At 42.6% G+C, this 26,951-nt stretch overlaps 1 protein-coding gene across 1 annotated transcript in view; it reads right to left on the reverse strand.

Annotated features, from left to right (window-relative positions):
• Positions 1-17,329: 17,329 nt before the first annotated feature.
• Positions 17,330-26,951, reverse strand: part of LOC117355022 (zinc finger protein 271-like) — a 98,738-nt gene continuing 89,116 nt past the window's right edge. Inside the window, exons 8-9 of the mRNA XM_033932969.1 lie at positions 19,241-19,702; positions 17,330-17,442 (exon numbers count right to left, since the gene is read on the reverse strand). Coding sequence (XP_033788860.1) covers positions 17,330-17,442; positions 19,241-19,702 — 575 coding nt within the window. The remainder of the gene's footprint in view (positions 17,443-19,240; positions 19,703-26,951) is intronic.

Consider the following 26,951-nt stretch of genomic DNA (forward strand, 5'->3'; position numbering starts at 1 on the left):
TCACAACTGTGTTTTCTTTCCCCTCCAGCCTCCTGTGTTGCATCATCACTCAAGCTGACACTAACTACTAGCTCATCCATCTGGTCTCCAGTATGAGGACTCGCCTGCCTTCTACCGTCTCATCGGATCTGTTATCCTCCTGTGTCTCTCTCTCTCCCTGTCCCAGCTGGTGCTTCTTATCCCTCACAACTGTGTTTTCTTTCCCCTCCAGCCTCCTGTGTTGCATCATCACTCAAGCTGACACTAACTACTAGCTCATCCATCTGGTCTCCAGTATGAGGACTCGCCTGCCTTCTACCGTCTCATCGGATCTGTTATCCTCCTGTGTCTCTCTCTCTCCCTGTCCCAGCTGGTGCTTCTTATCCCTCACAACTGTGTTTTCTTTCCCCTCCAGCCTCCTGTGTTGCATCATCACTCAAGCTGACACTAACTACTAGCTCATCCATCTGGTCTCCAGTATGAGGACTCGCCTGCCTTCTACCGTCTCATCGGATCTGTTATCCTCCTGTGTCTCTCTCTCTCCCTGTCCCAGCTGGTGCTTCTTATCCCTCACAACTGTGTTTTCTTTCCCCTCCAGCCTCCTGTGTTGCATCATCACTCAAGCTGACACTAACTACTAGCTCATCCATCTGGTCTCCAGTATGAGGACTCGCCTGCCTTCTACCGTCTCATCGGATCTGTTATCCTCCTGTGTCTCTCTCTCTCCCTGTCCCAGCTGGTGCTTCTTATCCCTCACAACTGTGTTTTCTTTCCCCTCCAGCCTCCTGTGTTGCATCATCACTCAAGCCAACACTAACTACTAGCTCATCCATCTGGTCTCCAGCAACAGAACTCGCCTGCATCCCACCGTCTCAGCTCCCACGTCTGGACTAGGCTTGCCAACTCTCCTTCGATGATCAGAAAAATGTGACATCATGTCTATGATACTTTTAAAAAGATATTTTAATATACAGTTTATTGAAAATGAGCCACAACTGCGTACAGGATAAATGCAAAACCTTTTCAAACAGAAGTGTTCAGTTTACATGGCTGTGTCATGCCCAGAGACAGCAGCACAGCACAGAACTAGGTAGAATTTGTAAAGCTACAAGTTAGACAGCTTATCTTGTTTAGAGAGCTTTTTAATAGAGTAGAACACTTATCATTCCTAATCATTTAAGTATAAATTACATGAAATGTATAGAGGTGATATGTTAACATCTTTCCTTTCGTGCCCACACAATGTGATTGCTGTATAAGAACATAAGAAGTGACATCTCTGGATCAGACCTTCCGTCCATCAAGTCCGGCGATTCGCACGTGCGGACGCCCAGCCAGGTGTACACCTGGCGTAATTTTAGTCACCCATATCCCTCTATGCCTCTCATAAGGAGATGTGCATCTAGTTTGCTTTAAATCCTATAACTATTTACCATTAATAAAACAGAGAAACAGGTCTCCTGAAGTAATAGTATGAGAATAATCTTTTTCAGGAGGTATAAAATCCCTCTCCACAAATGCCCTCGTTCATCCCCTCATGCTGCTACGCTCACTGATCCTCTGCCCAGGTCTGTAACAGCAGAGGATATTCAGTGGTGCAAATATTGAATATGGTGGTGGGCATCATACTACACCTGTTCCAGGAGGTGGCAGGGATACTCATGTACATGACAGGATAGTTATTATGTGATCATCTTTCCTTTCATAATCTAACAATGTGATTGCTGTATTACCATTAATAAAACAGATAAACAGGTCTCCTGAAGTAATAGCATGAGAATAATCTTTTTCAGGAGGTATAAAATCCCACTCCCCAAATGCACTCCATTATCACCTATAATGAAGGGGTTCAAAGACTGAACAGTGGAGCGTGGTATGTGTTCCCACTCCTAGATTTTTTACTATGTAAATGTAATAGGTACTTACTGAGCGAGGGGTCAAAGCACTGGCGGTGAACAGACACTGGAGTTTCCTCCACTCCCTGTCCATTTCTACAATGTTCCTGTGCTTGCCCTTGAAGTCATAATATCTCTGTTGACTAATAACTTTTTTTAGCATTAACACTTCTTCATTCAATACATATATTTCAGACACTACATGCATTTATCTTTTTCTTTCTTCAGATGACAGTGAGGATGGGGAACAATACTTTCTCACTGAACGAGAAGTACTCTGTTAAACAAAATACTTCTCTTTCAGCAGCCTATATTTTGACTATGTAATTGTCTTTTCAATTTCCAACTGCTTATAATACTCTTTGTCATTGCAGATATATTAGCATCCACCTCCTCTAGCACCCTATTCTCTGTTTCAACCCCACCTCCCCATTCAAAGCCCCACCCGGTGTCCCACCTGTTCTACCCCCCTCCGCCGCTCCACCCATGATTTTGGAACCAACCCCTCACCACCAACCACCCCTATTGCAGCGACTACTATTGTGGCTCACGCTGTGGCTCACGCTGCACACACACATTGACTGAATGAGAGCCAAAGAGTCAAAGCACTGGCGTTGAACAGGCACTGGAGTTTCCTCCACTCCCTGTCCATTTCTACAATGTTCCTGTGCTTGATGGGGAACAATACTTTCTCATTGAACAAGAAGTACTCTATATGTATATATGTACTAGATTTATGTATGTATCTATGTATATAATCGTTTACATCCAACAGTTCAAACACTGAAGCTAAAGCTTAGCTATTTTATACCTAAAGCATACAGAATACTTCTCTTTCTGTGAATCTAGGCTTTCGCCCTCATCAACAGCCTATTTTTTGACCATATAATTATCTTTTCAATTTCAAACTCCTTATAATGCTCTTTATCATTCAATGTTATTATTCACTGTTAACGTCAGGTTTACTTGTGTTCATTAATACTTACATTGCATTTAACTTTGCCCCGGGGGACCTATTTTGTCCATTCTATATGTTCACTGTATTATGCTTTGTTAAATGACACAGTTAACCAGAAATAAATACATTATAATACAACTACTGAGTCCAGAACTGATTTTATTTTAACCTTAAAAAGTACAATGAGATAAAGAACTTCTAAGGACTTATAATGACTGAGGTTGCCATTCAACAAATGAGTTATTATTCTCTTTTAACATATTAACACACTTACTGTAATTTTGAAAATGAATAAAGATTTAAAAAACAAAAAAAGAGATAATGAACTTTATAAACACTTTAAACATATATTCTGTCATGTAAAGATTATTAAACAAATGTAATTAGCCATTAGCTTTAACACATTTTGAGAATTCATAGAACAAACATATCCTACAAGACAAACACAAATAAATGATTACAGGTGCTAAACTTAGAAATAATGAAACTTAGAATAATAAAAATAACAGAACTTACTGAATGTTACATATCTCTAGTAGGAAGCCTGATTACATTAGCATTTGACTATGAAATGGGAGACAAGACGGATGGATCAGATTAGCTTGGATCAGATGAATAGACACTGCAGGCATCAGACTAGGGGCATCAGAACAAAATAAGGAAAGCATAATATGTCTTCCATCCATTTGACTATGAACCCATTGAAAACACCCACTATGCCCATTTACCTTACACTATAACAGGTCTCAAAGTCCCCCAATGAATATGAAATCTATGTGATGCACTGCTTTCAATGGGACAAAAACACCTGGGTCAAACGCGCACTGATACTGTGGTGTGCAAATGCATTTTTTTATCACTATAATAATTTAATTATTTAATCATTATAACAACTATAAGCTCACTTGCCGGCGCTCAGATATCTCGCGCTCACTTGCTGGCGCTCAGATGTCTCGCGCTCAGATGTCTTATGCTCACTTGCTGGCGCTCAGATGTCTCTCGCTCAGTTGTCTTGCGCTCGCTTGCCGGCGCTCAGATGTCTTGCGCTCAGATATCTTGCGCTCACTTGCTGGCGCTCAGATGTCTCATGCTCAGATGTCTTATGCTCACTTGCTGGCGCTCAGATGTCTCTCGCTCAGTTGTCTTGCGCTCGCTTGCCGGCGCTCAGATGTCTTGCGCTCACTTGCTGGCGCTCAGATGTCTCTCGCTCAGTTGTCTTGCGCTCACTTGCCAGCGCTCGAATGTCTTGCGCTCGGTGGTCTTGGCGCTCAGTTGCCTTGCGCTCACTTTTCTTGCGCTCACTTGTCCGTGCTCTGTTGTCTTGCACACATTTGACTATGAACCCTGCCGGCTGAACAGTCGGCTTGCACATTGCCTACTTATGCTGTATGTGCTACCTCTAGAGCTTGAAGGAGGGACCTCTGCCCAATGTGCCCAAATGTGTGGAGAATCGAGTCGGTTCAGCGAATGACCACCAGGATGGTCTCGGGACTCAAGAACCTCCCATATGAGGAAAGACTAAATAAACTGCAGCTATACTCGCTCGAGGAACGTAGAGAGAGGGGAGACATGATTGAGACTTTTAAATATATCACGGGCCGCATCGAGGTGGAAGACGATATCTTCTTTCTTAAAGGATCTTCAACCACAAGAGGTCATCCGCTGAAAATCAAAGGCGGGCAATTTCATGGCGACGCCAGGAAGTATTTCTTCACCGAAAGGGTAGTCGATCATTGGAATGAACTTCCATTGCAGGTAATTAACGCCAGCAGCGTGCTCGATTTTAAAAAGAAATGGGATATGTATGTGGGATCTCTAGCCGGGTGAAGTCTGGGGGTGGGTCATTAGCGTGGGCAGACTTGATGGGCTACAGCCCTTTTCTGCCGTCATATTCTATGTTTCTATGTTTCCTGCTTGTGGACATACAGTATAGCACCACTGCAGAATTATCTGAGAACACCTGGGCCACTTTGCATTCCAGGGTGCTCTCCAATGACTGCAGCTGTAGATGAATGTCTCACCGCTCTAGACCATTTATGTATCATATCCTCCGAGGAGTCAAGTATTGGCCCTGAACTGGAGGATGCTCGCAATGACAACCCCCAGCTGTAAAGAATGGCATCTGTGTCAGAATCACTCAAGAGGATATCTGAAGATGCAAGTCTTTGGACACTGACTCTGGCTAGAGCCAGCCAAGCAACTTAACGCGCCTACTCTATCCAGGTGAGAGGCATTTGGAAAAAATCAATCTGCGGTGACCAGTGGGACATCAGCATGTCCTGGAGAGGGCATAGATGAGTTATTGCTCAATGAACAACTTTCATGGTTGTCCCCATCAATCCCAGCACCTGGAGATAGTGCTGAGCCACAGGAGCTAGCATTGCCATCATCTTCAAAACCTTACAATTGAGGTTTAGTTTGTATGACTCTGGAAAATAAACATGGCCTTCTACTACGGGAAAATGCACTGCTTATTCCTAGGTTAAGCAGCATAGAATATATTTTACTACTTGGAATCTAGCAAGGTGCTTTGGACCTTGGTTGGCCACTGTTGGAAACAGGATACTGAGCTTGATGGACCTTTGGTCTGTCCCAGTATGGCATATTCTTATATGAGCCAAGTTTAGGACAATCAAGCTATTTTTACATCACTGCTGAGGATGGCTCTTGGGCATTAGCGGAATGAGGCATTATGACATCACAATCTGAACTCTAAAGTATTGCTACTCTTTGAGTTTCTGCCAGGTACTTGGGACCTGGGTGGGCCACTGTTGGAAACAGGATACTGAGCTTGACAGACCTTTGGTCAGTTACAATATGGCAATTCTTATGTTCATGTTGAAGCAGGTCCCCAAGTAATTTGTGTCGGCTCTAAGTGGTTCTTCCAAAAATTATGATAAAACCCAGGTCCCGTAGCAGATGTGCTACTGCTTTCTCATCTTTGGGCATGGACAAAGCTCTGATCTTCCAATTGTCCAAGTACAGATACACCTGGATTCCTGTCTTGTGCAGATGCGCTGCTCCAACTGCTGTCACCTCTAAAAAATAGGTGGGTTGTGCCATCGCCAGACCAAAAGGGAGTGCCAAGAATCAAAATGTCTCACAGCAAATGGAATCAGAGCAACTTCCTAAGCCAAAAATATGGAAATAAGCAAGGAAGCCCCTATCAAATCCAGTGAGACTAAGAATTTTTCCGGCGCCACCAAGGCTAAGACTGAACAAACTGTCTCTCTCCAGAGTCCTCATGCCTGGAATAAACTACTTGAGTCTGTCTCTTATTCAAAAGTAGGCTGAAAACCCAACTTCTTGAGTAAGATGACTTGTCTATATAGATGTCTCTATCGATCTCTCATTCCTCAGGCATAGTTACTAGTAAACACTGTACAAAGTCTTTATTAGCTTCATTGAATCGTTGATGAAAAATTGTGGGATATAACATTACATTAGTGACTTTTATTCCGCCTTAAGATAGTTCTAGAAGGATTAGAAAAGAGGTAAGCTGGACATTTCCAGGAGAATTACAGGAGCAGGTATTAATTACAAGATTGTGACTTAGTTCAAAGTAAGGGATACTTAGGTACGGCATTAGTTTTTCTTGACAAAGATCCTGAATAGCAGGGTTTTTATTTCCCTTTGGAGGCTTTTGTAATCAGGTGATAACAGTATGTGGGCGAGATGGTGGTCTAGTTTCGCTGCCCGAGTTGCTAGTAATCTGTCGTACAACCTCTTGCATTGTATCGTTGATTGGGGGGGGTGAGTAAATGGAGTCTGAGTTTTTCTTGGCCTGGTTGAGTTGTGCCAGATACGGCGATATTCCAGGTAGGAAGCGGTAGCGCCATTCAGGGCTCTGAATAATAGACAGTAAAGTTTGAATAATATTTGTGCTTTCATTGGAGCTAGTGTGAGTCTAGGTATGAAGTGGAGATGTGGTCATATTTGATTAGATCAGTCTGAGGGCTGGGTTTTGAATGGTTTGCAATTGTTTAATAATGCCAGCGAGGCATGGAAGGTAGAGGAAATTGCAGTAGTCTAGTAGTCCCAGAACTAGGGACAGGCAAAGGAGTCAGAATTGCTCTCTATTGAAGAATTTTTATATTGGTCATAAGTTCCACATAACTGTGAATCATTTCTAGGCTGTCTTGTTGATTTGCAGTTGTACGGTGCAGTATAGAAACATAGAAACCTTTCCTGAGGTAGAACCATATCATGTTGTGGTCATTGGAGGCCAACGTATCGCCTACCGAGACCTCTGTGACACTTTCTCCATTGGTGAGTATTAGGTCTAGTATCGCCTGATCCCTAGTGGGCTCTAATACCATTTGTCTGAGTCTCACTCCCTTTATAGAGGTTAATAGCTTCCTGCTGCCGCTGGTCATAGCAGAAAGATTGTTCCAATCCACATTAGGCATATTGAAGTCTTCTAACAATACTGTGTCTCCACACAAAGTGATATTCTCAATGTCTTCGACTAATTCTATATCCATGTCCTCCTGTTGTCTTGGAGGTCTGTATACTACACCAAGATACAGGCATTTGTCCTTCCCCCTAGCCAAATTCACCCAGAGGAATTCCCCAGTGTACTTGACATCTGCGATTTTGGTAACTTTGATGTCCTCTTTAGTGTATAGTGCTACCCCTCCTCCCATTTTGCTCTCTCTGTCCCGCTGAAGTAAGTTGTATCCCAGTATAGCCATATCCCACCCATGGGCGTCCGTGAACCAAGTCTCGGATATCGCCTATCATTACCTCACAAAGTTTTAGGGCGGGTTCCATGGTGGATTTTATTTCTGTATCTGTTATGGTTGGAGTTTTGTCCTTTTTGAGCAGTAGGAAGTTTGTTTTGTCTGTATTCAGCTTTAGTTTGTGGCATTTCATCTATTTTTCTACTGTTTCTAGCCTCTTATGCAATTTTCCAGCTGTTGTAGAAGTTGGCTGGTTGAAAGAAATATAAGACCTGTATAGTATAGTAGCTTTGAACTCATAACCTTATTTCCCTTTGCTCACCACCCTAGCCAGCAGTTTAAGAACATAATAGCAGCCTTAAAGGGTCAGACCAATGCTCCATCAAGCCCAGTAGCTCGTTCTCTCGGTGGCTAATCCAAGTCACTAGTACCTGACCAAAACCCAAGTAGCAATATTCCATGTTACCGATCCAGGGCAAGCAGTGGCTTCCTCATGTCTTTCTCAATAACAGACTATGGACTTTACCTCCAAAAGATATTGTGCAAACCCTTCTTAAAACCAGTTATTCTATCCACTCTTACCACCTCTGGCAATGCGTTCCAGAGCTTAACTATTCTCTGAGTGAATTTTTGCCTCTTTTGCAAGTTTCTCTTCATATTCTTTCTAAGCTTTCTTTATCAATGCTTTGCATCTAACTTGCCAGTGCTTGTGTCTCTTCCTATTTTCTTCATGCGGATCTTTTTTTCATTCTATAAAGAATATTTTTTTGGTTCTAATAGCCTCTTTCACGTCACCTTTTAAACATGCCGGCTCTCATTTCCTCTTCTTTCCACCTTTGGTAATATGTAGAATACATCTGGTCTGGGCTTCCACGATGGTATTTTTAAATAACATCCACGCCCGGTTTACAGTCCTAACCTTTGCAACTGATCCTTTCAGCTTCTTTTTACCATTTTCCTCATTTTATCATAGTCACCCTTTTGAAAATCAAATACCATCCCTCTAACTGTAACCCCGACCCTGGTATCCTGATTATCTGTCTTGATTGTTTAGATTGTAAGCTCTGATGGTTAGATGAATCATGTTCTCATTGATGAAAGACAGAGAAGGCACATGATGAATGCTACCACCATTGACTGAACATAATATCAACACTGTGTCACTTTCAAGGTCTTCATAGCTAACTCTGATGCTGAGAAAGTCCCTGGTACCAAGACTGCAGCATGTAAACAGTATAAAACAAAGAACAATGTCCATATTCATTTTTCATACAGTGGTAGCAAGAGCCTTAGCAGCAGTGAGAGGTCCATAGTGCTTTGTAGGAGAATCCATGGTGATTTTACATTGGCTTCATACGCACACATAAAGGTTGTTCAGGCTGAGGACTTGTAATAGAAGCCGACTGAATTGTAGGATTGGCTTCATCATCAAACCCAAGCTGAAATGCAAATTCAACCTTCTGGCTTGTGAATGTCCTCCTCTTTCCCAAGGCCTGCGCTGCTCTCCTTTCTGAGCACACCCATACATTACTAGCTATAAAACTCCTGAGCTTACCTTACTGCTCTGGTGGTCTAGTGGCACACTGGAATAAGATCAATCCGCAGTTGCTCCTGCCCAGTCCATGTGTTAAGTCAAAATGGCTGCTATGACTTTCAGAGGCAGTATCACAAGATGGCTGCCGTGACTTCCAGCAAGTTTGGAATGTAAGGTAGAATGGGCAAGAGCCAGTCTTAAGGTCAAACAATTTTTTATTGATGATAGAGGAAAGAACAACTGTAAAAGCAGGTAAGAAATACACAGAAGAAACAAGAATAATAACAGAAACCTCAATAGGACAAAAGTAACATCATCAAATTTTTCACAATACAACTGCCACAATAGATCCCATCCCCCCAAAAAAACAGAAAGATAAATCCCCACCAATCCCCTCTTTCTCCCCCATGACAGTAATACAGCAAGACTACAACAAGGTAGAAATAGCCAAGGCCCTGGTTCCTTAAAGACCTCAGCCATAGAGGAAAGGAAAAGAAGTGCCACAGAAACCTCCAACGTAAGCAAAAAGAAGAAAAAAAAAAGAGAGATGGTTGCCACCTTTTCCACAGCAACCGCCCTAAACTTGCGGAAAGGGGCTCCCATCCCCCAGAACAAGTGGGCACAGACCAGCAAGTCTGAAAAAGAATTAAGCACTAAGCTCCGAGCTCTGTGGGGCAAAGAATCAAGATAGGGGGCAGTAGCCAGTCTAAAACACCAAAGTTATTTAAGAGTGCAGAAAGTACCTGTCGAGTCACAGCCAGTGTCTTATTCCATGATGTGAATGTAGTGGTGAATGTTTAGATTGAAAGCTGATTGAAGCTTTTATTACATTCAGTACAGCAGGGTTTCTCAACGCGCTACACGTACCCCAGGGGATACGCGGGCCGCTCTTTGGGGGTACACCGGCTGACTGCCTCCCACCCATCCGCTCACTTCTCGCTGGCTTCCTTTAAATCCTCCCCCCGCTGTTGCTTCCGCAACTCCAAACGGGCCAGCGTATGCAGAGACTGCACGCTGCCGACCCATAAGCCTTCCCCCAATGTCAATTCCTTTTTTTTATAATTCTTTATTTAAAATGCTGCAAATACAACCCATAGAACATACAACAAAAAAGTGCATTCATCATAAACAGCTCCTAGACAATAACAGTACTAGAAACTCATGGACAGTGTTAACCAATTTGTTAAGCCCCCAATGAACACCCCCCCCCTGACTTCTACCCAAATTCCAGAAAAACTGCCCCCTCTCCTCCCCCAGGAGACAGCTGATAGAAAAACTGCCCCCTCTCCTCCCCCAGGAGACAGCTGATAGAGCCCCCCTCCCTATTAACTAATATCCCTATACCGCAACATGACAAAGCAAGTCTGGTTGCTGGAAGGAACTGTGAAGGAACTAGAACGTCTCATCAATAAAGAGGAAAAGCGCACGCAGGAGAGGTTGCTTGTGGAGTCCAGCACCAGTGAAGTGATTGAAGAATTGGAAAGATACATCGAGGATGCCCACCAGCAGATTGTGGAGATCCCAGGGCTTGAGATCAGCAACCGAACAACCCAGGAGGATGGAATAATAGATAAGGAAGGTAGCACCAATCCAATCGACGGGAAGGTAGAAACAGAGGCCGTAAATGTTCACATACTCAGCAGAGATGATAGACCATCTGGGGATGAGCCACAGAAGAAGGTAGACAGGACTTACAACATGGATACGGACTTAAGACCCCCGAGGAACCTCCAACTAAAGAAGACTGGGATCATAGTAGGAGATTCCATCATAAGAAATGTGGACAGCTACACTGCAGGAGGAAGAGAGGATAGACTGGTCACCTGCCTGCCCGGTGCAAGAGTGAAGGATGTGGCCAGCAGGATCACAAGGATCATAAACGGCGCAGGAGGAAATGACACCGCTGTGCTTATTTACGTGGGTACCAACGATGTTAGCGGACGGAAATACGACATGGAAGAAATGAAGGACCAGCTCCGCTCACTCGGAAGGAAATTGAAGGTCAGGGAGGTGAAGGTGGTTTTCTCGGAAATCCTGCCAGTACCGAGAGCGGATGAAATGAGACAGGATGAACTGAGAGCAGTAAACGCCTGGATGAGGCGATGGTGCGAAGAAGAGGGCTTCGACTTCGTGCAAAACTGGACAACGTTCTGGGGAAGAAGCAGGTACTATAGAAAGGACGGCCTACACCTCACCAAACAGGGAGCGAGAGTCCTGGCTGAGAACATGAAGAAGTCCATTGAAAAGGCTTTAAACTAAAGATCAGGGGAGAGCCGACAGTCGACAACCAGTCGATGGCCCGGACACCAGGATATCCTGAGGAGGAAACTTCAAGTAACCGCAGAGATATAGGGCAAGAACATGATGAAACTACAAGAGGCAATGAAAAAGATCAAATGGATACAAAAAAGGATGCGAGGACCACTAAATCCAGGAAATTAGCACAAAAGGATCTTAAATGTATGTACACGAATGCCAGAAGCTTAGGAAACAAAATGGGCAAACTGGAAGAGCTAGCAAAAAGAAAACAACTGGATATCATAGGAATAACAGAAACATGGTGGAATGAAGAGAATGAATGGGACACGGCATTGAAAGGATATAAACTATACAGAAGAGATAGGATTGGGCAAAAAGGGGGAGGTATTGCCCTGTACGTCCAAGAAGAAATAGAGTCTATTACAGAAGGGGAGACGGAAGCAAATGGTAAACTAGAGTCCCTTTGGATAAAGATTCCCGGACAAAAAGAAGCAGACATAAAAATTGGCCTCTATTATCGACCCCCGGGACAGATTGAGGAAACAGACAAAGAAATGATGGAGGAAATTAACCGTGGATGTAAATCAGGAAATGTAACGATCATGGGGGACTTCAACTTTCCAGGGATAAACTGGAAACTGGCAACGTCAATCTGCGGCAGGGAGATAAAATTCCTGGAAACGATAGGAGATTGCTTCCTTGAACAAATGGTGGGAGAAACGACAAGAGGAAACGCAATCCTGGACTTGGTCATGAATGGCATTACTGGAAGGACAACAGATGTAGAAGATAAGGCCTCTCTGGGGACAAGTGATCACAATATGATCAATTTTTCCATTGGCATCGGAAAAGGGAAACCAATCAAGACTAAAGCCACAACCTTTAACTTCAAAAAAGGGAATTATGACAGCATGAGAACCATGGTTAGAAAACGGCTCAAGAAGGGGAAAGCACAAATCTAAACAGTTGATCAAGCATGGTCTCTTCTGAAAAACACCATCATAGAAGTACAGAATCTTTACATACCGAAGATATCCAAAGGAAGGCGAAAAAAGGTCAAAGGAGAACCAGCTTGGTTATTCAAAGAGGTGAAGGATGCAGTGCGTGAAAAGAGGAAATCGTTTAAAAAGATGGAAACGAGAAAAAACGACAGAGGCCTGGAACTGTCACAAAATCGACCAGAAAAAGTGTCATATAGTGGTAAGAGACACCAAAAAAGTCTATGAAGAAAAGATAGCGAAAGAAGCCAAAAACTTTAAGTCCTTTTTTAGATATATAAAAGGAAAGAAACCAGCAAGAGAGGCAGTGGGCCCTCTCGACGACCAAGGAAGGAAAGGGTCAATTAAAGAAGACAAACAGGTTACCGATAGGTTAAATTCATTCTTTACCTCTGTCTTCACAAATGAGGACACTGCAACAATGCCAGAAACAGGGAGGATATTTACCGGAGGCATAGAGGAAAGCCTCGCAACAGTAAATGTGGAGTTGGACATGATATACTTTCAGATTGACAAACTAAAGAATGACAAATCCCCTGGACCGGACGGAATTCACCAGAGAGTATTAAAGGAACTTAAGGTGGAAATTGGGGAACTATTACAATCCTTAGCTAACATGTCAATTAGAACCGGGCAAATACCAGATGACTGGAGGATAGCAAATGTCATCCCAATTTTCAAAAAAGGATCAAGAGGTGAACCAGGAAACTACAGACCTGTGAGTCTCACATTGGTTCCTGGGAAGATAATTGAAGCAATAATTAAAGATAACATTGTACAACACCTGGAAGATCACAACCTAATAAGAGCTAGTCAACACGGCTTCAGGAAAGGGAAGTCATGTTTGACAAATTTACTTCAATTCTTTGAGAAGGTGAACAAACACATGGATAGTGGACATCCAGTGGACATAATTTACTTGGACTTCCAGAAAGCGTTTGACAAGGTCCCACACGTAAATTACTAAGTCATGGAATAGGAGGAGAAGTGCACAGATGGATCGGCAAATGGCTAGAGAACAGAAGGCAGAGAGTAAGCATAAATGGGAAATTCTCGGACTGGGAGAAGGTGACTAGCGGCATGCCCCAGGGCTCGGTTCTTGGGCCCATCTTGTTCAATATTTTTATAAATGATCTGTAAGAGGAGACAACATGCAATATAATCAGGTTTGCAGATGATACAAAACTATGTTGGGTGGTTGGCTCTCAAAGGGACTGCGAGGATCTTCAGAAGGATCTGAACCAGCTGGAAAAGTGGGCGATAAAGTGGCAGATGAATTTTAACACAGACAAATGCAAGGTAATGCATCTGGGAAAGAAAAACAAAGAACATGAATATAGGATAATGGGTGTGACATTAGCCAAATGCAAACAAGAAAGGGATTTGGGGGTACTGATAGACAGAACCCTAAAGCCATCGGCTCAATGTGTGGCGGCGGCGAGGAAAGCAAACAGGATGTTGGGCATAATTAAGAAGGGGATCACGAGTAGATCGGAAGACGTCATAATGCCACTTTACAGAGCAATGGTCAGACCACACTTAGAATACTGTGTCCAACACTGGTCTCCATACCTTAAGAAGGATATAACTCTGCTGGAGAGGGTATAGAGGCGAGCCACGAAACTTGTCAGAGGTATGGAGAATTTGAGCTACAAAGAACGCCTCAGAAAACTGGGACTGTTCACCCTCGAAAAGAGAAGACTGCGAGGAGATTTGATAGAGACTTTTAAAATATTAAAAAGATTTGACAAAATAGACCAGGAAGCAGCATTACTGACATTTTCAGATGTGACACGGACAAGAGGTCATAGCCTGAAACTGAGTGCCAGCAGGTTCAGGACAAATGTCAGGAAGTTCTGTTTCACACAGCGAGTGGTGGGTGCTTGGAATACTCTCCCAGAGGAGGTTGTGGCAGAAACTACTGTTCTGGGTTTCAAGCACAAGTTGGATGCACACCTTCTTGCAAATCATATCGGGAGATACGGGAAATCCGGGTCTCCAATATGGAGCACCTAACTGGGCCTCCGGTGTGTGGATCGCCGGACTAGATGGACCTAGGTCTGATCTGGCGAAGGCGTTTCTTATGTTCTTATAGCAATACAAGGCATAAGAACTTAAGAATTGACGCTGCTGGGTCAAACCAGTCCATCGTGTCCAGCAGTCTGCTCATGCGACGACCCTTAAGTCAAAGACCAGTGTCCTATTTGAGTCTAGCCATACCTACGTAAGTTCAGGCCCAGCAGGAACTTATCTAACCTTTTCTTGAATCCCTGAAGGGTGCTTTCCTCTATGACAGCCTCTGGAAGAGCGTTCCAGATTTCTATCACTCTCTGAGTGAAGAACTTCCTAATGTTTGTACAGAATCTATCCCCTTTTAATTTTAGAGAGTGCCCTCTTATTCTTTTCACCTCAGAGAGGGTGAACAATCTCTCTTTCTCTACTAAGTCAATTCCCTTCAATATCTTGAATGTTTCAATCATGTCCCCTCTCAGTCTCCTCTTTTCAAGGGAGAAGAGGCTCAATTTCCCTACCCTTTCATTGTATGGCAACTCCTTCAGTCCCTTAACCATTTTTGTTGCTCTTCTCTGGACCCTTTCGAGAAGTACTATGTCCTTTTTCATGTATGGCGACCAGTGTTAGACATAGTACTCCAGGTGAGGGGCACCATGGCCTGGTACAGCGGCATGATAACCTTCTCAAAACTGTTTGTGATCCCCTTCTTAATCATTCCTAGCATTCTGTTTGCCCTTTTCGCCTCCACTGTGCATTGCGTGGACGGTTTCATTGACTTGTCTACAAGTACTCCCAGGTCTCTTTCCTGGGGGCTCTCTCCCAGTATATCCCCGGACATCCTATATTCGTGCATATGATTTTTATTACCGACATGCACATGAACCTCATTTGCCATTTCGCAGCTCATTCCTCGAGTGTGTTTATATCTCATTGTAGGTCTTCAGAATCCTTCTGTGTCCTCACTACTCTGAATAATTTTGTATGATCCGCAAATTTAATCACCTCACTCGTCGTGCCAATTTCTAGGTCGTTTATAAATATGTTGAAGAGCACAGGCCCGAGCACTGAACCCTGCGGCATTCCACTTGTGATGCTTTTCCAGTCTGAGTATTGCCCATTTACCTCCACTCTCTGTTTCCTATCCGCCAACTAGTTTTTAATCCACGTGAGTATATCGCTCTCGATTCCATGGTCTTGTCAAACGCTAACTGAAAATCTAGATATATGATGTCAACTGGGTCACCCTTGTCTATCTGCCTATTTACTCCCTCGAAGAAGTGCAGTAAGTTTGTCAAGCTGGCCCTCATCAGTTTGTGTCCATCAAGGTGATCGATGATGCAGTCCTTTATCAGCGCCTCTACCATCTTTCCCAGTACCAAAGTCAGACTCACTGGTCTGTAGTTTCCCGGATCTCCCCTCGAACTTTTCTTGAAGATTGGTGCAACATTCGTCACTTTCCAATTTTCTGGAATCTTTCCTGATTTGATTGACAGATTGGCTATTAGGTGAAGCAGTTTAGATATAACCCCTTTCAGTTCCTTGATTACCCTAGGATGGGGTCCCGGGGATTTATCGTTTTTAAGCCTATCAATCTGCCTGCATACCTCTTCTAAACTGACCGTCTTCATTTACTGTGTATAGCCTGTTGTCTTGTGGAATATTGGATATATCCTCCTTGGTAAATACAGACGCAAAAAAAGTGTTCAGTTTGTCGGCGATGGCTTTGTCCTCCTTTAGTACTCCCTTTATTCCATGGTCATCTAACGGCCCCAGTGCTTCCTTCATTTCCCCTTAATATATTGAAAGAATGGCTTAAAATATTTTGCCTCCTTGTATATTTTTCCTCATAGTCTCTTTTGGGCCCCTCTTACCGTCTTATGGCACTTGCTTTGATGTTGTTTGTGCTATAGTGAGCCACGCCGGTTCCATGTTCTTTTTCCCCCATCATACCTAGAGGACCCCCCAAAATCAATGTTGGTTCATTACTCTCCACCACTAGAAATCTACCCCATATATCCTCAAATTGCTGCTATCAACATGTCAATAGAACAGAGTCTATATTTCTCACAGACCCAGCCCAATTTTTCCCTCATCAGTATCAAGGTAGGCATCTGAGGACTCTTCCAAAACGAAACCAACAACCTGGCTACCGAGAATGCCAGGCGAGCCAACTTATCTTATCGTCGACCCCTCTGGGTATCACCTCCAATAAGGCAGTTTCTGCTCTCACTGCTACCTGACATTGTAAAAGTTGCCCCACATACCAAAATACCTGGGTCCAATAACCAGAAGTTTGGGGTACCCCACCACATATGTAAAAATGTGCCCTGCTGGTCGCATCCTTTCCAACACTTATCTGTACATGAAGTATAGATCTTGATAAGCAAAGCTGGCATAATATACCAACACACCAATAGCTTAATGGCATTCTCGACCAACTGTGGCACCCACCGACGTCAGAACTGACATAGGGGGAAGAGGGCATCCGTTGAAAATCAGGGGTGGGAAATTTCATGGCAACCCCAGAAAATATTTCTTCACCGAAAGTTTAAGTTTATTAGGATTTTATATACCGCCTATATAGGTTATCTAAGCGGTTTACAATCAGGTACTCAAGCATTTTCTCTATCTGTCCTGGTGGGCTCACAATCTATCTAACGTACCTGGGGCTATGGAGAATTAAGTGACTTGCCTAGGGCCACAAGGAGCAGCGCAGGGTTTGAACCCACAATCCCAGGATTCCCGTCGTCCCCGTTCCCGTGCAGCTCTCTACTCTGTGTTTTTTTAATTTTGTGGTTACCATTATGTATTATTAAGATTATATTGTGTGTATATGAAAAATGGATGGGAGAAATTGCATTACAATTAGTATTACTATTATGGGAGTAGAGCCAGAGGCAGAGATTGTGCGGGTTTGGTCAGAGTATTCTATTGGTATTTGTTAGGCTTCGGGGGTACTTGGCTTGAAAAGATTAAGAAACTCTGCAGTAAAGGTATATGATTAGTCTCTTCTATTGATCATTTTGTGAATTTTTAGAGATGAAAACCCGAGTGTAGCTTTTATTACACTCGGCACATGTAAATGGTTTATGCCCTGTGTGAATAATTTTATGACTTTTTAGAGCTGAAAGCAGAGTGAAGCTTTTATTACACTCAGTACATGTAAATGGCTTGTGTCCTGTGTGGATCAATTTGTGTCTTTTAGATCTGAAAGCTGAGTGAAGCTTTATTACACTCAACATATGTAAATGTCTTGTGTCCTGTGTGGATCATTTTGTGACTTTTTAGAGCTGAAAGCAGAGTGAAACTTTTATTACACTCAGTACATGTAAATGGTTTATGCCCTGTGTGAATCATTTTGTGACTTTTTAGATTTGAAAGACGAGTGAAGCTTTTATTACACTCAGTACATGTAAATGGTTTGTACCCTGTGTGGATCATTTTGTGACTTTTTAGAGATGAAAGCAGAGTGAAGCTTTTATTACACTCAGTACATGTAAATGGTTTATGCCCTGTGTGAATCATTTTATGACTTTTTAGAGCTGAAAGCAGAGTGAAGCTTTTATTACACTCAGTACATGTAAATGGTTTATGCCCTGTGTGAATCATTTTGTGACTTTTTAGATTTGAAAGACGAGTGAAGCTTTTATTACACTCAGTACATGTAAATGGTTTGTGCCCTGTGTGGATCATTTTGTGTCTTTTTAGAGATGAAAGCAGAGTGAAACTTTTATTACACTCAGTACATGTAAATGGTTTATACCCTGTGTGGATCGTTTTGTGACTTTTCAGAGTTGAAAGCCAAGTGAAGCTTTTATTACACTCAGTACATGTAAATGGTTTATGCCCTGTGTGGATCGTTTTGTGACTTTTTAGATTTGAAAGAAGAGTGTAGCTTTTATTACACTCAGTACATGTAAATGGTTTATGCCCTGTGTGAATCATTTTATGACTTTTTAGAGCTGAAAGCAGAGTGAAGCTTTTATTACACTCAGTACATGTAAATGGTTTATGCCCTGTGTGTATCATTTTGTGACTTTTTAGATTTGAAAGACGAGTGAAGCTTTTATTACACTCAGTACATGTAAATGGTTTGTGCCCTGTGTGGATCATTTTGTGTCTTTTTAGAAATGAAAGCAGAGTGAAACTTTTATTACACTCAGTACATGTAAATGGTTTATGCCCTGTGTGGATCGTTTTGTGACTTTTCAGAGTTGAAAGCCAAGTGAAGCTTTTATTACACTCAGTACATGTAAATGGTTTATGCCCTGTGTGGATCGTTTTGTGACTTTTTAGATTTGAAAGAAGAGTGTAGCTTTTATTACACTCAGTACATGGAAATGGTTTGTGTCCTGTGTGAATCATTTTGTGACTTTTTAGATGTGAAAGCTGAGTGAAGCTTTTATTACACTCAGTACATGGAAATGGCTTTTGTCCTGTGTGGATCATTTTGTGTCTTTTTAGATACGAAAGCTGAGTGAAGCTTTTATTACACTCAGTACATGTAAATGGTTTGTACCCTGTGTGGATCATTTTGTGTCTTTTTAGAGATGAAAGCAGAGTGAAACTTTTATTACACTCAGTACATGTAAATGGTTTATGCCCTGTGTGGATCGTTTTCTGACTTTTCAGAGTTGAAAGCCAAGTGAAGCTTTTATTACACTCAGTACATGTAAATGGTTTGTGTCCTGTGTGGATCATTTCGTGACTTTTCAGAGTTGAAAGCTGAGTGAAGCTTTTATTACACTCAGTACATGTAAATGGTTTGTGTCCTGTGTGGATCATTTCGTGACTTTTCAGAGTTGAAAGCTGAGTGAAGCTTTTATTACACTCAGTACATGGAAATGGTTTGTGTCCTGTGTGAATCATTTTGTGACTTTTTAGAACTGAAAGCCAAGTGAAGCTTTTATTACACTCAGTACATGTAAATGGTTTGACTGCTTTGGGGGTCTGTTTCTGGATTTTTAGAGTTGAAAGCCGAGTGAAGCTTTTATTATGCTCAGTAGATGGAAATGGTTTCTTATTTTTATGATCCCTTTTGTGCATTTGGAGTAGTTTCTGGTGTGTTTTTCTTTTCCTCTTGCCATGGTGGGATTCAGAAGTCACTTTATCACTATTACTAATTTTGGAGGGTCTCTGGTTCTCAGTGCTGTCACTGAGCTCCCTGTCATTTCTCTCACAGGAAGGGCCTCTATCCATTGAGTCTTCTGCAGGGTCTCTCTGTTCCCTTGATTCCTGCTTACAATTCTTTGTGTTAATAATTTCAGGCGTCTGGGAAATATTCTCATAGACGTTTTCTGACTGTGTTTGGATTTCCTCCATTTCCACAGGACCTTCTCCTTGATTCTCAATTCTCTTCCAGTCATGTCGGTTCTGATGATCTGCTAGATATAAACAGAAGATATTTCTTAAGAGTTAGAAAATAGCAGTGAGCCCATCAAATACTTGGGAATCTTAATTCACAAAGACCCTTCACATATAATGGATCTTAATGTCTCCAGGATAAAAAAGCTGATTACACAAACGACAGCACAATGGTCCCCACTATACTTATCCTGGTGGGGCAGAATTGCCTCTATCAAGATGTCTCTTGCGCCTCAAATTACTTACATACTATCCATGCTCCCCTCACGTTGTACTAAATCTTTCTTTCGTTGGATTGACACCTCTCTATCCAAATTCATCTGGAAAGATAAGAAACCTCGCATCGCTTTGAGCAAGTTGAAAGCTTCCAAAATAAATGGTGGCATGAATCTCCCTGATTTTAATTTCTATCACATTGCCTCTCTAGCTCATTATGGAGCCTACTGGCTCCAACACCCTTTTCCTTCCAATCCTCCGGCTTGGTTGGAAATGGAGGGCTTTGTTTGCTCTCCATATCCGCTCTCCACGATGATCTTGCCTAGACGTTTGAAAGTGTATTCTCTAATAAGTGCAACACAGCTAGCCCTACGTGCTCTAGACTCTACTGCTGATGTCTCAATGTTTGATAGATTGGATATGTCTCTGTGGCAAAACCCTAAACTCAAACATAAAAATAAACCTTTCTCCTGGAGGAAATGGCAGACTGCGGGCGTCTGGTCAGTAGCTCAACTGAGAAATCCTGATTTGTTTATCACTTTCTCTGACTTTTGCTCGTTATACCCCAGCTTATGTAACTGCCTTTCTCAATGGACGTTATTAACTTCGACTATAGCTAAACTTTCCATTACTACAGATGATGCTACAACCCTCAACTCTGTTCATCAATGGTGTGTCTGTGTACTGGCTTTTGGTAAAGCTATCTCAACTTTTTATCATATACTACGGGATCACCACTTCACCTTCTCCTGCCACTCGATAAAACATTGGGAATCCATGCTTTCCACGCCGTTACAAGATATTGACTGGGATCTTTTCTGGTCTGCCACAAATAGACCCCTGTTATCATCAAGAATATCTCAGTCTATGTTCTTTCTTACATGGCAAGCAATCTGGACCCCCTTTCGTATGTGGAAAGCCAATCTTAAATCAGACCCTAAATGTTGGCACTGCTTGGAAATGGATGGTACCCTTGATCACATGCTATTTTGGTGTAAACCAGTTTCCCAGTTTTGGACTAAAATCTGATCTACAATCAAACGCATTACCTCCTGCTCTTCGGATCTCGTGTTTGATATGATAATCATCAGATCTCAACATCCTTACTTTGCCAACTCAACCTGCCCCCCTAAATTGATTGACACCATGTTCATGGTAGCTCTTATACACATTTTGAAGAATTGGAAGTCAGCCTCTCTACTAGATTATACCTTTTGGTGGAATTCTTTATGTATGTATCATAAATATGAATCTTATGTTTATGAAAAACGCTGTATTTTTTCATTCTCCACTTCCTCTTCATTCCACTATTCTCCATGGAAATTTTTAGATCACTACATGTATTCTGATTGAACTGACCACTCTTGTAATGCTTTGTTATGAGATGATATATTTGTTTTGTAGAAGGTTTTGGTTTTTATTTCCCCACCTCTTTTTCTTTTCTCCTGCACTTCATGCCTCTCAAACCTCTCACTCCTTCATCCCGTTCATAGCTTTTACTGCTCTGGTTTGGATGCTATGGCGACTTATACAATACTGGATTCTCTCCTTGTTTACCAATTATCATGTACTTTCGCTGTATCTCAGTTTAAAGACTGTTATTTTGTTCTACTATAATCCTAATAAAAATTTTGAACTAAAAAAAAAAGAAAGCAGCAGTGATTTCTAAGATACTCGTAAAACCTGTGTATAATGAGGAAAGATAGATGTCGCAGAAAGATTTTCCATTTGTGGCTTGAGAATGGGTCAGTTTCCTACTTGCAAAGCATTTTTTCAAGCATTTATCTTTTGACAGTGCCAATTTGTGAGTGGTTCCTTGGCAATGGCAGTGTGGAGAGTTAAGGGAGTCAATTCTCTCTAGGGCACCAAATATCTGATTGCTCTATAGATTTTGCATGTAGGTATAAGAATCACCTATAGCCCACTCGTGCATCACCTATTGCACACCACCCCCTCTCTCTTGCACTCAATAACTCTTAGGCACTATCTTATGGAATAGCACTTAAGTGCATTTATGAGCACTCCTGCCAAATCACCTCCGTTGTGGCACGTAACTTCTATTTTAGCATGAAAGTTACATGCCAAAGTGGCATTTAATGTTTGCAGACTGTACAGAATTAGAGGGAAGAGCTCTGAAGAATGAGAAATGGGTTATTATTCCATGTCAAGTGATCAAGGGCTCCCTGCATGACCATCACAGATTTTGATAAAACTTTATGCACAAAGTCCCACATGTATCAAACGAACTTTGGTAAAGTTTTGGTTTTGCCTGTGGAATATTCGTGGACATATATAAGTTTGACATTACTTAGCTCCCACAATAATTGAGTAATAAATGCAAAATTTGGCGCATAATGTCTCAGTACAACGTTGTTTCAAAAGTACAATTTCAACCTCCAAGCTCTTTCCATTAGTTTACAAATTAAGTGTAAAGTTGCTAATTTGTGTAAAAAGGCCAAAAATAGGGTATTTTCAGCCTGCTTTTACAGAAAAATACCTTTCAGAAACTCTTTCAAATCAGTCGCATTAGAAAGAGCATATTTCAAACCCCCTAGAAAAGTGGGTTTCATTTTTCAACGCAGGTTAACAATGCCCGAAAAAGGGGGACAAAGTTGGGAGATGTCACCATGGCAACGGCCTACGTTTCAACTTACAATTATGTCACTTTTCACACTGTTTTTCCCTGTTTATTTTTACTCAAGCTTTGGGTACAATTATAGTGTTCTTAATTAATGATTATTCCTAACTAGAAATTGAGGTGATAATTTTGTTGCATGCAGATCACAAATTACAACTTGTTTTCTTTTTCAGATCCACATTATTATTAATTCAGTTTAAAATGGATGCCAACGAATCGACTAATAATAATCCTTTTCTGCCAGACTGTGCCATTGGGCAAAAATTGTTGTCAAAGTGTCATGACGGCACATTTTATTCTAAAAAAATGTGGGCTCATTTTTTTACATAATTTGTCAACCGATGAAAAATTGCTTATCACTCGGCGCTCTGAAGTTGAACTGATGGATAAAGACCAAATCTGCCTCCACCACAAAGCAAAGTATCTCAACAAATACGAATTAAAGCAAACATCGTGTTGTAATCCATTTGAAAAGAAAAATCACTTTGTTCAAAGTGGATTGTTAAACTTATAGTGTTGCTCCCAAAAGGTGGTATATTTTCGAAAGACAGGCAGCCAACGGACAGCCTGTAAAAGCACATCAGTCGGCAACTCTACTGCTAGGTCTCGAGCCCAAGCATCTCGCAATTTAGAATGGTCAAACAAGGGGAATTCATCCTTCAAATGGGGATGATAGAATTTAAGGGGGACCGGAAGTTGGGAACCAATGGTGAAAGCCACTGACAGCAGCTCTTGGCTGGAGGCTTGTAAAGAACTAGAGGGTAAAGAAGAAATGTAATGTTGTATTTGCATATAAGCAAAATAATCAGTGGGTGGGAGATCAAACTCGTCTCGCAACTGTGCAAAGGACTTAATTTCGCTATTATCATCAACCAAGTGAAATACATAATGAATACCCCTTGTTTCCCAACGAGCAAAACTCGGCCCATCTATCCCAGGTAAGAAGGAGCTATTAAAGCGGATAGGCAGAAAGGGAGTTACAGAAGCAGAAAGAGCGTGGTATTTGCAGACCCAACGCCAAACCTTCCGCAAGGGACGGTGGAGCACCTTCACAGAGAGAGATTCAGGCACAAGAGAAGGAAGAGAATGAAGATATGCACTAAAGTGAGTAGATTGAAAACAGGAAAGTTCCAAAGAAGTGTTGGTGAACGCTGAAGTACCCCTGAAAAGATCATTATTGTGGCGCATGCCACATTCAATAGTCAAATATCTAAGGTTCAATAAGCCCAAGCCACCCCTGTACCATGGAGATGCTGCCCATTTATAATGCAAGCGAGGCCGCTTCCCTGTCCAAAGAAATCTCTGAACCAAGCGTTCCAGTCGTTTCTCATCTCGAGATGTCAAATAAAAAGGAAGGACCTGAAAGACGTAGAGCCAACAGGGGACGATTAGCATGTTATAAAGATGCATCCGACCTAAGAGCGAGAAGGGAAGAGTTCCCTAAAACTGTAGTATATTCTGAAGGGCCTGGAACAACGGTTCCACATTTAAACGATACAGACTAGACAAGTCCTGAGGAATAAACCCCCCCCCCCCAATATTTCAAAGCAGAGTCAGCCCAACAAAGAGGAAAAAACACCCCTCCACGCAGCACGTAACTCAGGTGGAAAAGGCAAGGCCAAGGACTTATCCAGATTGAGAGACAGACCCGAATAAAAGCCAAATTCAGAAATGAGGTCCAATGCCATTGGTAAAGAATCTTCAGGTCGAGTAAGAATCAAAAACATGTCATCCGCAAATGCTAAAGTCTTTAGCTCAATCCCACCAATTTGAAGGCCCCGCACCTCCGCGAACCTCCGAAGAGTACACAGCAAAGACTCCAGAGAAAGAAGAAACAGCAAGGGGGAAAGGGGACAGCCCTGCTGGGTTCCACGAAAGATGGAGAAAGAGTCCGTGCGGGTCCCGTTGACCAGAAGCAAAGCCCTCGGATTAGAGTAGAGAGAGCGTATGGCATCAAGATAAAACCCGCCCAACCCAACATGTTCTAGGGTACGAAACAAGAAGGACCAATGGACGCTATCAAATGCCTTAGAAGAATCTAGACTGACAAACAGAGCTGGAATCTGATGGGAATGACAATGGGCAAGTGCAAAGAGAACCTTTCGGACATTACAAACTGATTGACGTCCCCGGACAAAACCGACTTGATTCTCATAAATAAGCTTAGGGAGAAGAGGAGCAAGACAATCAGCCAACATACGGGCAAAAAGCTTTAGATACATGTTAATCAAGGAAATGGGACGATAGGACACTGGTAAGTCAGCCTCCTTTCCAGGCTTCAACAATAAAGAGATAAGGGCCTCGTTAGCATAACGCGGAAAAGAGCCCTGTGCAATAGCAGCATTAAAATAAGCCAGCAAAGGACCATAAAGAGTAGAAGAAAGAAGTCGGTAAAAGTCTCCCGAAAAACCATCTGGACCCGAGGCTCGATCAGAGTGGAGAGCTTTGATGGCAGACTCTAATTCAGCCGCCCAAAACAGACTATTAAGAGAAGACACCACCTCCTCTGGCAGGTGAGGAAGACCAGAAGACTGAAGATAATCTGTCAATAATTCCGGAGAGACAGCATCGGGAGCATCATATAACCGGTGAAAAAAGTCAAAAAGAAACCCGGAGATATCAGACGTATAAGTCACCACCCCACCACTCGGGGTCCGAAGAGACAAGATCGGTTTCCTACTAGTCTCAGTTTTAACCAAGCGGGCCAAGAGGCGCCCAGGTTTGTTACCAAAACTTGAAAACGGTGTCTATGAAAAGCCATCTATCTTTGGGAACGAGAATGAAGTAACGAATTTACAGCTTCTTGAGCAGACAAATATCATTCACGCGACTCCCTCGATGGATTCAAATGAAAGGACCGCTTAGCCACTCGTAAGGCCCGTTCTAAATTAATGATTCCTCTGTTAATACGCTTATTGCGAGCACTCAGAAAAGAGATAATATGTCCCTGAATCACAGTCTTACCCGCCTCCCAAAACAAAATAGGATCGTCAATGTGGGGAGCATTATTGGTAGAGTAATCCTCCCACTGGGCCTGCAAAAAGGTTTGAAATTCCTTGTCCAGAGTAAGATAGAATGGAAATCGCCAGGAAGATGTCCGAAGATACGTGGCATCTAGATGAATATCCACCCAAATCGGGGTATGATCAGAAATGTTCAGAGGACCTATCTCGGCCGATGTGACTGAAGAGAACAAAGGCGAAGATAGAAAAATATGGTCTATCGGAGACCAGGTACCATGGGCACGAGAAAGATGTGTATAGTCACGAACTTCAGGATAAAGAAGGCGCCAAGGGTCCACCACGGAAAGAGTATCACAAAAGTCAGAAAGAAGACGACCCTTAGCACCCAAAGAGGCAATAGAGGATCCGGATTTATCCAGGTCAGGGATCAACACCAAATTAAAATCGCCCAAGAGAAGAAGGGGATCCCCAGGAAAATGAGAGCAGAGTTGAAGCAACCGTTTCAAAAAGACCGATTCTCCCGAATTAGGGCCATAGACCACAAGTAAGAGATAGGATCGAGCACCCAAGGTCAGTCACAAAAGCAAAGATCTACCATCGGCAGCTTTATCAAGAACCTGTACTCCAAGAGGCGAAGACTTTCGGACCAAAACAGCAATGCCACCATGGCAGCCCTGAGAGGAAGCAAAATATACCTCCCCCACCCAGGGACGACCCAACTTAAGATGTTCTGCGTGAGTCAGACGAGTTTCCTGTAAACAAGCAATATCTGACCGATAACACTGCAAAGCAGCTAATATTTTGGACCGTTTTATCGGTGACGTAATGCCCCCAACATTCCAAGAGGTAAGTCTAAAAGGGGTACTCAGGTCAGGAAATCAAGATAAGAGTAACAGAGAGAAGAAAAGAGAAAAAGGTGTAGACTACCCCAGGGACCCAGCCAATCAAGCGGCATAACCTGAAAAAGAAAACTTGAATAATGCAAATACTGAAAAAACTGATTATACATACGGAAGGAGGACCCCCCCACCCCCACAAACCCAGCCCACTCCAACCAAAACACCCCCGCACCCGCCCAAACCAATCCCCCCATAATCCCAACCACAATCGCACGCCCCGTCCCACAAATGTGGAGCGAAGAGAGAGTCACGCTAAAATGTATACAGGGCCCCCAATCCTCCCAACTCACCCACTCCATGCACCCCTTACCAGGAACCCACCCAATCTAAAAGCTCACCAGGGTCTCCCACACCAAACCAACCACTCACCACACTCATCCATTCAACCACCCAAGAAGAGGGTCCCTAGACTGCAAGAAACCAAAGAGACAAGGGGAACCAAGACGCAGCAGTGCCATAGGGCCACAGAGAGTACCAGAGCCCTCCAGAATTCCCACCTAAAATGGTCTCCAAGACTCACACATAGCCACCACTCAAAATCCACTGACACACA

The sequence above is a fragment of the Geotrypetes seraphini genome, chromosome 2 (assembly GCF_902459505.1).
Source record: "Geotrypetes seraphini chromosome 2, aGeoSer1.1, whole genome shotgun sequence".
Taxonomy (NCBI): domain Eukaryota; kingdom Metazoa; phylum Chordata; class Amphibia; order Gymnophiona; family Dermophiidae; genus Geotrypetes; species Geotrypetes seraphini.